Source organism: Mustela putorius, unplaced genomic scaffold (genome assembly GCF_011764305.1).
Source record: "Mustela putorius furo isolate JIRA1106 unplaced genomic scaffold, ASM1176430v1.1 tig00003845_pilon_pilon_pilon, whole genome shotgun sequence".
NCBI classification, from domain to species: domain Eukaryota; kingdom Metazoa; phylum Chordata; class Mammalia; order Carnivora; family Mustelidae; genus Mustela; species Mustela putorius.
The window spans coordinates 94675397-94686950 of NW_025421998.1; the positions used below are offsets into that span (position 1 = coordinate 94675397).

General features: G+C 41.9%; 1 protein-coding gene across 1 annotated transcript; it reads right to left on the reverse strand.

The window, feature by feature from the left end:
• Positions 1-3152: 3152 nt before the first annotated feature.
• Positions 3153-10261, reverse strand: LOC101689458 (probable inactive serine protease 58). The gene is made up of 5 exons (XM_004741602.2): positions 9961-10261; positions 8693-8849; positions 6772-7022; positions 3833-3969; positions 3153-3440 (listed from the first exon to the last, which is right to left on the reverse strand). Exons 1-5 carry the CDS (start codon positions 9998-10000, stop codon positions 3291-3293), a joined length of 735 nt encoding a protein of 244 aa, XP_004741659.1. The 5' UTR covers positions 10001-10261; the 3' UTR covers positions 3153-3290.
• Between the last annotated feature and the right edge of the window lie 1293 nt (positions 10262-11554).

Here is an 11554-nt window from a genome sequence, read left to right on the forward strand (position 1 = left end):
GCCTTGCATATATAAGACTTGCATAAGTCCTTACTGTGTGAGAGATAGGGATCCAATACATTTATTATTTTATGAAATTCTATTGAATATTTTGGACAAACCCCAGTGGGGTTATTGCAATTTCCTTTCCGTGGGTGTGAGACCTGTGACTTCCTTTGAACTAATAGAATATGGCAAAATTATGGGATTTCATCTTGATAATTACATCGATAGAGAATATTAACATTGTGTATACACACACATTTACACATCCACCTTGCTAGCATGCACAATAGAGATTCTTCTCACTGGCATGGGGTCACGAACAGACACACTGAGGAGGCCTAAGTGGCAAAGAACTGTGTATGGATGACCTCTCTGCACTAAGGATAGCTTCAAGACCTGAGAGCAGCTTTCAGGGGAGAGCCCACAAAAAGTATCTGTTATCATACAACCAGAGGGAAATGAATTCTGCCAACAACCTGAATAAGCCTGGAAGCAAATTCTTACCTCAGACTCTTGCTAGACCCTGAATGGAGGACACACCTAAGCCATGCTTGAACTCCTGATTTGCAGAAACTGTGAGATAATATGTGCTCTTTTAAGTTGTTCAATTTGTGGCAATGTTTTTATGCAGCAATAGAAAACCAATACAAATGCATACTGTGTACCAGCACTTTATTAGCTATTGATGATTTAGTGGTAAGGAAGATGAGATGATAAAGTCTAACAGAGAAGATGGGTGTAAGAAAACCTGACATCATGAATGTCAGAATGGTGGAAGGAAAGGGAGATAGAAGCACATATAGCAGGGACCCTAACATAAGGGTCAGAAGAAGACCTCCTTGAGGAAGTGATATTCGAGGTTTAAAGGATGAGTAGAAGTTAATCAAATAAAGAGATGGGGGAAAAGCCTCTGGGAAGTTGAATCAAGACTCAAAAGAGAAGAGCATGTATGAAAGAGAGTGAAGACAGACCAAGAAGAATCCTCCAGAGCAGACTGTTCAGGAATTATCAAGTAGGCACTGCCTACAAAGAAAACCCAGGAGGCAACCAGAGAGCAGATCAAGGGAGGACATCCTTGGGGTCCATATTTTAGATGGAATAGGATTTATTTTGTTTAAATGGTGATAGGAAAAAGTCAATAGATAGGGGAAGTGGAAAAATATAAAGAAGTAGAGATGCTCAATAGAGCCGTCCATGAGGAAGTCAGAGGAGAAGTGATCCATATCATAAGTGAGGGTAAATGCTGGAGACAATAGGGCCTCACTTCCAGAAAAGATCAAAAAGAATGAGGAAGAAAAGCACAAAGTATGTTTGCAGAGTGGGAGGTAGGAAAGTTGAAATTATCATTGATGGTTTCAACCTCCTAGTTGGACATCATTCACTGAAGATGAAGCACTGATGGCCAGAGGAGGAGGAGAATGCTTGAGGTGGCCATTATGAAACATTGTACAGAGAGTGACTTGGGAAATTCAGGATTGCCAGTATGTGTTGAAGACATAATTTAGAAATGATCAGATGATCATTTTATTAAAAACTCTGGAATAATATGAATCTGATTCAGTAAAGGGGACAAAGCGTATTGGGTAGTGAGTGAATCAGAGACAGGAAGCAGGGAGAAACTAGGAGCAAGGCTGCCTGAGAAGACAGGCAAACAGAGGGACTTGTGCTTTGGATGGCCAAGAATTACAAGAAAAGGAAACATCTTGAATTAAACTTGGCCTTAGTGTATCCCAAGTTGAGAATTTGATTCTTTTTGTTTATGTGTCAGGAAAAGCTATGGGCTTAGTCATAATCCAGCTTTTTTTTTTTTTTAATATTTTGCTTTGGTGGAGGAAGAAAAGCAGAGTATATCAGTGTCTTGGAAACAACCTTTCTCCCCTCCCCTGCAATCTCTACAGTTGCATGGATTCACCCCCACTCTCATGGGATGGAATGCCGAATCTCTTCCCTCTTTGTAGAGTCTTTTCTTTCCGTGTCATTATTCTCTCTAAACTCACTGACCCTCTCTGATCCCCTTTCCCTTCCTAATAGATGACTTCATATCATACTGCCACTCCCCTATTTGTGACTTCATGGCTTCTCACTGTAGACCCATACTTTTGGGTGACTTGGAATCCTTTCAATTCCATATTTTTAGATGTCTTGGTCAGTGCGTCCTGGATGGTCTACATCTCTCCACTCTATGCTAGGGCAAGAGAGGGACTGAGCATCATTCAGAGCTCTTCCCACTAGCACAGAGCTCTGCTGAAGTCCACAGCTACCACCCATAAATATATAACTCCCCTATTGTCATTGCCCAGACATTATCTAAGATCTAGATCTTTGTCTCCAGCTGTGTGCTAGACATGATCACCTCCATGTCCTTCAAGGATCTTATGTATAACATGCCTGTCTTTCCTGCTCATGATTGTGCTCTGACCCTTTACACATGAAAATATTGGTTTTCTGCATGTTTGTGAACCCTCATCTACGCAGATGTCCAAGTCAGAAACTTGGGCATTATTCCAGACACTTCTCTTTCTACTCACAGTCAATACGTGTAAACTCTACAGGTTCTGCTTCTTCACTATCTCCCAATTCAGAAATTTGATGAGGTTCTACCATAGAGCATGACACCTCCCTCTGATCCCAACAGGATAAAATCTAAATTCCTTCACCAAACAGTTCAGGTCCTTCACAATCTAAACCTTGCTCACCTATAAATAATAATCTTTTATCACATCTTGCCTCCTCCCCTGCAGACAATTTACTTTCTACCCTCCAGTATTATTTATTTAGTTATATTTTCCAGAACATGCCACATTTTTGTCCTTTCTGACTGACTTAACTGTTCCCTCAGATTTACAATATTCTCTCCTAATTTGTCTGCCTATTTGGTGAAATGCCTTCTCGCTGTGACACCTGGAATTTTTTTTTCCTCTGCTTTCCTTAAACTTACTTCTTATCTCAATTTTAACAATAGCCATAAGGTGTTATAACTGGCTGCTTGATGGCCAAGCATAGGTCATAGTCTCTCAAGTGTCCCTAGCATATGCAATGTCTGCTAAGGAGCTGACAACTCAATACTTTTTGAAAGGGATGAACACTTGACAGGCACGTTGCTACATTTCTCATCATACTGGCAGTTAAGGTATAAAGAGACTGGCGGTCAAAGCATGAGTTCTTGGTGTCTTTTTTTTTTTTTTTTTTTAAACTGAATGTTTTCTATTTGGATTCTATCCAAGAACAAGAAAGGTCAAGAGAATTGTGAATTCAGTACAGAAATCATGAAGATGTTTCCCTGGGGGACAGAGGAACAGAGTGCCTCAGTGGGTATTAATAGTTTTCATGATCCATCTTGCATAGTGATGGACTTCTGTGAAGAACGCTTCACTTCCCAGGGTGACACTTCCTTTGTCCCAGCACAAGATTCCATGCAGCCTCCCATTGCAGATGGCTGGAGCAGCTGAGACTTCCTGCCAGAGAGAGGGAACAGGAGGTCAATGTTGCTTTGTCCTCATGGAAAAAGAATAAATTCAAAGACATGGCATATTATAGACTCAGAGGCATCTAAAGGACTAGACTCATTTTTCTTGAAAGGTAACAACCCTTTCTTCACATCCACCTAGATCTAACTTTTCTTGGTTCAAGCTTGAGCCCAACCTGAGTTCAGGCAGGAGGAGAAATGACAAATAGTTCTACCGAGAACTATAAAATGAGGGAAGAGGAATTAATGACCAACCCAAAGACCTGGGGGGAGAAGAAAGCGACTCCAGGTCTTTTGGATGAGCACCATTTGATTTTCTACAATCACCCCTCCTCTTCATGGACCCCCTGCAATCTTTCTATCTGAAGAAAGGAAAAATACCTTGACTTTAGATATGATGTTCAAAGGTTTTCCCACACACATGATGTGTACTGCCATTCTATTTCCTACCATATTGTTGCAGTAATTGAAGGGATGAGAAGGCTGGTTTATCCACGTCAGGATGTCAGGGTCACTAACTATGGGGAAAAAAAGACAAATGAAGTCCACAGTTACTGTGCTTGTCACACATACTCTTGTGATGACTCCCTACTTTGTGAACACATTCCATCCTTCTGGGGGTTTCTCATTCAGTAACTATGTCAGAGCTGCAGATTCAGATCACGACGTTTTTCCTTACATCAGACAACAGATCTGTCATTCTCCGTCTCCTTGGCCTAATTCAGAAACCTTTGAAAACCCACCAGAGATTATAAATGACCATGAAAACAGACACAAACCCATTATCCCTAAGAAATCTTTATATTTGGCATCTACGTCAACTTCTTTATATTTAATCATTTAATTTTTACATTTACATTTAACCATAAAGGGAGAAACTATTTGTAATGTGTCTAAAGCTGCTTTTTTAATGAAATAGATCATTTATAAATGGATTATTTATAGGTGTGTGTATAAGGATACGAATATATTTCCCCCAAAGAAGTCAGAGTGTTCATCTCCCTCATTGTAATTGTTACTCTACTGTTAACCTCAGAATGCAAGATTTCTAACCAATATAATTCTAATCTCTGGTGGGAGAGACAAGGAGGAAGGCAACAAAAGACAGATTAGAGATTGCACAAACTAACCCTAGTGTGGCTTACAGAGCAGGATTTTTCTGATAGTGTATCAACCTGATGTCCTAAAACAGAAAGTGTCAAGTCAAAAAAGAGAGGGGAATTATGTTCAGTTTTAGGTTTTTAACCTTGAATTGAAATGTGTAGCATAAACAAGGCGAAAGTAACCAAGCACTTGAAATAATGAATTCCTAATAAACATCCAAACTCTTACACCAAAGAGCTTACAGAATTAGTTTGTCACTATGATTCTGACATGCAGAACCCATCTGATAAAACCTTTGTATGATTTTATTTTGTTTTCAAACAGTATGTAACAAATTACTTTTGTAATTACTTTGAATAAGACTTGAAACTCAAGGATAAAAATCATAAACTTCAATTTTTTCAGATAATATATTCATGGGGGGCCTAGATGGCTCAGTGGGTTAAACCTCTGCCTTCTGCTTAGGTCATGATCTCAGGGTCCTGGGATTGAGCCCCGTATTGGGCTCTCTGCTCAGCAGGGAGCCTGCTTCCCCCTCTCTCTCTGCCTGCCCCTCTGCCTACTTGTGATCTCTGTCTGTCAAATAAATAAATAAATTCTTTAAAAAAAAAAAAAAGAAAATATATTCACTTAGATTCCCAGAAATTTTCTTCTGAATTAAAAATGAAGCTGCCAAATACTGAGAATATAAAATTCCCACTTTTTATTTGTTTTTATGGGACAGATGGATTGTTCTGGGGCCATCAGTGCTGGGTGTAAACCTGATTAATGTCATGACAACTGCATCAGTGAACACAGCTTCAACAAGACAATCAATGTCACCTTTGTAAAATCAACCAGTCTGGGGGTACCTGGGTGGCTCCGTGGGTTAAGCCTTTGCCTTTCGCTCAGGGCATGATCCCAGTGTCCTGGGATGGAGCCCTACATCGTGCTCTCTACTCAGCGGGGAGCCTGCTTCCCTCTTCCCCTCTGCCTGCCTCTCTGCCTACTTGTGATCTCTCTCTCTCTGTGTCAAATAAATAAATAAAAATCTGTAATACAAAAATAAAAAAATAAAAAAAAATCATCCAATCTGACCTCCTCCAATATATATGCCGGAAAGTGCCAAACAATGAACAACCGCCACGCCCCTACAGATGTAAACTCCTTCAGGCCTCTGAAAGTCCTCCAATCTCTGTACCAAAAGCTTTCCCCAAACCCCATTTGGCCCAGTACTCTGCTCTGCTCAGTAAGACTAGTGTCTGCTCAGCTTTGTTCCTCCTTACTATAATCATTAATAAATTTAGCTTTATCATTTCATTTCAGGTATTGAGTGGTGGTCCCATTATCCTTTAACAATCCCTAAAGAGGGTATGACAGGTTTTTAGCAGCCCCATGTAGTAAAGACCCACCAATAACCAACAAATGCGTATGAAAGCAACTTTCTTCATAAAGTGCCCTTGGTAAAACATGCTCCTGCAGAGACTGGATTTTCTCTGCCCATGCCAAGAGAGCTCAGAGGCTGGAAGCATGCATGCCGGCAACAGGGTCTGTGGCAATTTTTCTCAGAGGTAGGTCAAGGCCAGAGACACACCAACAGTATGTCATAATCAAAATCAATGCCCCTGTGCAGGCCCTGGTGTCCACCTGTGAGGGGGAGATTTGGGGGAAAGCAGTAGGTATAAGAGTTGCACTCTGTGGGTGGGAAGAGCTCCCTCAGCTACCCTCATCTCCCAGGGTCTGCTTAAGCGAATCATCATCAACATAGACTGGGTTGTCTGTGGCAGGGGATGGGAAGTGTCCTCTATCACCTCACTGTAAGTTCTGTTTTTGGTTTTCTCAGTGCTGTTGGATAAATTGCGTGGTGGACTTTCAGCAGCTGTCAATGAGACAGTAAGCCAGCTTCCCACAGGACACTTTGATACTGTTCTTAGGTGAGGACTTCTAGTTCCTCCACTGTTACCTGAATTCAGTTCCCTGGACTCTGGTCTTCAATATTCTAGAGATAGGGCAGTTACTGCGTGGTCCACTCATTAGTGTCAGATTGGCTGCTCTGTATCAGTCTCTGAATGATATTTCTTGGCTTACAACCTCGGTAGGATAAGGTCCTGGCAATAATTACTGTAGGGTCAAAAACATTACCTCATGGCAAGCATTCCCTTCAACTATATCCCTCCACATTTTTTTCCCAGCTCCAAAACCTCCTCAGGATGAAGAACACAGACTTAAACACTTACGGTTTTTGTATTCATTCCAAGTCCAGGTTGGGATAAAGCAGGAATCATTCAATGTTAAGGGCTCCATAGATATGGCTATGGTCCCCACGTGGGAGTTGAGTACAGCAGGCTTGGACAGTTTTATCAGCATCAGGTCATTTTCCAGAGATCGTGCCTTGAACTCAGGGGCAGGGATAATCAATGAGTAATTCCGTATCTGCTCTTTCTTATTTCTGATGCTGGGTTGATAAACTCCCAGTCGGATTTTAATGCTTTGGAAGAAAGAGGGCAGGGTGTTGGGAAAGAGAATGTCACAGAATTGTCAGAATGGCAACAAATGTCAGAAGTGACCTCCCCAGTCATCTTCATTTTCTCTCTCGTTCCTGAGAACTGAAGTGACTTGCTTTGGTTTGTCAAATTGTACTAGTTTACGGGGTTGTTGTATTAGGGTCTAGAGCCAGTGTATATATAAAATCTGGCATGTATCAGTCACCTAGAGCACACTTGGTACAGTCTAGTTTTATTATTGGTACTAAGATTTGGAAAATCTGAGTGGGTAAGTAATAGAGATGTGCCTTTACCATGTTGTCTCAAGCAAGTGTATAATACCCTTCATTTCTAGATATTCTTAGGTCCTCTCAAGCCCATGTCACTGTATTTGCAATGTGCTGCCTTCTTTATCATCGATCCTCAAGGCTCTTAGTCTATCAGGATTCCCATTATGATTTTCCATTGTATTTCCTGGACACATTCAAACACACCCACTTTATCACCAGGAATCCAATTGTGCCACAGATACAAGCACCATTTCCTACCAAAAACAGTTCATGCACTAGATATGGCTAAGGAAAGAATATTGAATTTTCCAACTCCCATTCTTGGAGGGGACGAACTATCTTTCCTTTGTATGTCTTATCATGTGCGGAGCAGGGGGTCCATCTGTGTTTGAATAAATGGTCTTGAATGATCAGGTGGCTGAGAACTGAGTTTTAAATGAGCCTTGTAGACTCTTGAAACTCTAAATAGGTCCCAGGTTCACAGCACATTCTCATGCAGTCACAGCAGGGATGCAGATTTACAAGGGGGAGCAGGATTTTGTGCATTGTTTCCTTGTCCTTCTCCTGTTGCCTGTGTCCTGTGGCTTCTGCCTGACTCTTCCCTCACTCTGTAGGCATTCCCCTACTCACTACAGGCCACACTGGTCTTAAAGTTGGCCAAATACCTTCATTACTTCAGGGACTGTACGTACAGAGAGAGTCAATTATCATATGGTTTCACTTATTTGTGGAGCATAACAAATAGCATGGAGGACATGGGAGTTAGAGAGGAGAAGGGAGTTGAGGGAAATTGGAAGGGGAGGTAAACCATGAGACACTATGGACTCTGAAAAACAATCTGAGGGGTTTGTTCTACCTGGAATGTTCTCCCAGGCTTTATGCATTCAGCTGCCTCCTCCTCTTCCTGTTGGTCTCCTCTCTTCAATGCGGCCTGAAATGACCACCTTAACCAGAGCAGATCTCTGGTTTCATTCCTGTATGTTACAGCTTGCCATTCTTTGGTGTTTTATTTTGGGGTGTTTATTTGTTTTGGCTTACGTCCTCTACCAGAATATAAGCTTCAGGAGAGAAAATTTATTTCCATCTTGTTTCTTTGCTCTTTTCTCAGTGCATTAAACAGTTCCTAGACATAGTAAATGCCTAATAATATGTTGAATGAATGGATATTATTTATTCTCCATGAGAGAGTCTCCTGATACCTTCCTATTGATCTCCTCCTAAACCACCCAAATGGGTGTTATTTTTCCTACTGGGAAGGAGATCCTCTCTCTTCTCTGCTTTTCCCGTTCCCTTAGAATGTCATTAAGGGTGGTTGGGATGCCCCCCCAGACATGCTTTTGTTTAAACAGATCCCTCTCAGCTCCCAGGAACAAAGGGATACTTACGGTAAAGGGCAGTGGGCAGCTGTCAGTACCCACTCAGGGTGAATGAGAGACCCCACACAGGGTTCTGATCTGGACTGCAGATAGACCATGTATGGAATAGTAAAATCTTCTGGTAAGTTCGGGTCATCATCTTTAGAATCTGTGGCCAGAATAACTCCTAAAGAATTAATAGAGTCACAGGTAGAAAGAGAGTCAAACAGAATGAGAGGCAAGAGTTGGCTAGGGTAGTTGTTCTCTGACCTAAGGCTTTTAAAGATAATACCAGGCTGAGTGAAATAAGTCAAGCAGAGAGAGTCAATTATCATATGGTTTCACTTATTTGTGGAGCATAACAAATAGCATGGAGGACATGGGAGTTAGAGAGGAGAAGGGAGTTGAGGGAAATTGGAAGGGGAGGTAAACCATGAGACACTATGGACTCTGAAAAACAATCTGAGGGGTTTGAAGTGGCGGGGGGTGGGAGGTTGGGGGAACCAGGTGGTGGGTATTATAGAGGGCACGGATTGCATGGAGCGCTGGGTGTGGTGCAAAAATAATGAATACTGTTATGCTGGAAATAAATAAAAGAAAAAAAAGATAATACCAGGGACTACAAATTATTTTAAACATCATTTTAAAAATCAGAAGGAATCATACATGTCACCAAAACTATATGCATTACGGACCTTGACACATGTCTTTGTTTGAGATGGAAATATATTAAAATTTTGTGAGACTAACTCATGCGCTGATCAGAAACCCTGATTGGCAGTGTGGTATATTACAAAAAGGGGCGGGGGGGATGCATTAGTCCTTTCAAACCAATATTTTTTTTTCAAAACATTATTTTTAACTAACTTTTGCCAAATAAACAAGAAAGTCATAATTACATACCACCTGACTTTGGCAGTGAGAGGGATGGAAAGGCTCGGGGCAGGGATATAGTGTACCTGACCCGCCTGCCTTCCCTGCACACTCCTCTGGGTCCACCTGCCCAGAGGGCGATGTGGCTGGCCAGAAACAGTGGCAGTCCAAAAAATCCCCCACTTGAGTCTCAGGAGAGAGTGGGACAATATAGTGACTTATCCCACCATGACCACAGGGCTCGGAGGGACTGTAAGAGCCCCCCGATGGGATAAGTCAGCAGAGGGAATGGTTCCTTTTGTTTCCTTCCACAGTTAATTGAAAGAAATGCCCACCTTTTCCTGTCTACTCAGTTGTGGCTACCTACTTCCCCTTCTGACCTACCCCACCTATCCCTCTCCAGGAAGCCAAGGCCAGCTGCTCACCAGCTGTGCTTAGAAGAGTGAAGATGAGACAGGGCTTCATGGCAGGCACGAATCTTGCCAGAAGTGGGCTAGTTGGATCACGCTGCAAACCGTCCCAGTCTTTAGTCCAAGTGTCTTTGGCCACGACAGCTGGACGGAAACCTTAACTGGGGCTTAGAGGAAGAAGCAAGGATCTCATAGCAGTCTTGAGACTAGCGCTGCTCAAAACCCAATTATATGATGCCCAGCTTGGCACTGTCTCTGATGCAGGGTGGAAGAGGAAGGAGCAAACCAATTCAAGCACCTGATGTCTCCTCTCTGATTGCAAATCTCTCAGGAGTTTGATGTATCTGCTGACACTTTCCTTCCCTCTCTGTGACATGGCCTTTCTTTGTTGTCCCATACTCCCTTTGTGACGGTGTCCCTCCCGGCCACACTCATTTGCCATCTCCCTTCTTCTAAAGGGTCTCTCTGCCATTTGTAGAGACTCACCAAACATTTAGATAATTTATTTAGAAATAAATTTAACCAACCATCTCTTACTCCCCATGTTCATGAAGAGGAAGCTGTGGTCCTCATGTAAGTTATTGGCAAAATCAGGACTCAGACTGAATCTCTGGATTTCCTCTGACATGTTAAACTTCATCTGAGCCCTGTGCTCCCAGAAACAGTGACTGTTAAGAATCCTCAGAAATTTGGGTTCGGAGAAATGGCTTACCACAAAGAACTACCCTTCTGCACAGGAGTTACTAGAGACTTTGCCACTCTTTCTTGTGGCTCCCATAAAACTCGGGATGACTCTTGTTTACCTGTGACAAAACCAAACACAGAACTTTCCCCTTTCACTTGCACCTGCTAAGGTGGCCAGAACTGACCCTCCCATCTCCCTGTTCTTTGTCTCATGAGTGATTAGCTAAGCTTAGAATTCCTTTTTCCCCTGAAATTGGTTAAACACAGAAAAAACACTTTTTGTTCAGCTGACTGAGAAGTCCCCTGACTGAAACCAGTTGTTTTTGTCAACTACAAAACTCCCCACTATAAACATGTTTATTTCTCCCTCTAGAAGTCTTAAGGCAAAACCATCCTGCTGAGACACTCTGATCTTTGGATCTGGGGTGTTCTTACTGCAATAGTCTGAATAAAATCATTCTTCTTTCTTGTTCAGTTTTTATCTTTGACATTTATTACTCTCCAATGTGCTACACTCCGGTTTTAAGTTAGCCTTATATGGGAACTTAACTACCTTCCACCCCTGCAGAGATATGAGACAAATAGTGGGTTCCATCAGAGACAGTTTTCTGTCTCTGATGCGTCCTTCCTTCTCTGGCTTTGGTATCAGACTCATGTTGGCTTCTTAAAATGAGTTTGGAAGTGTTCCCTCCTCTTCAACTTTTTGGAAGAGTCTGAGAAGGATGGGTGTTAATTTCTCTTTAAATGTTCACTGGAATTTGCCAGTGAGGGTTTTCTCTGTTGGGAGATTTTTGATTACTGAGTCAATCCCTACTCCTCACTGATCTGTTCAGATTTTCTAATTATAAAGTATTTACAACAGTGAGTTCTAATGGGAAATAAGAAATGCTATGTAATGCTTATTAAATGAAATGACTATGACTTT

What these genes read in the sequence shown, in the direction of transcription:
- LOC101689458 (XM_004741602.2), bottom strand. Translation starts at nt 10,000, where the DNA reads ATGAAGCCCTGTCTCATCTTCACTCTTCTAAGCACAGCTG. An exon ending in CACTCTTCTAAGCACAGCTG is followed by an intron (nt 8,850 to 9,960) that starts GTGAGCAGCTGG and finishes TTAATTCTTTAG; the next exon opens with GAGTTATTCTGGCCACAGAT. An exon ending in GCTGCCCACTGCCCTTTACC is followed by an intron (nt 7,023 to 8,692) that starts GTAAGTATCCCT and finishes TTTCTTCCAAAG; the next exon opens with CATTAAAATCCGACTGGGAG.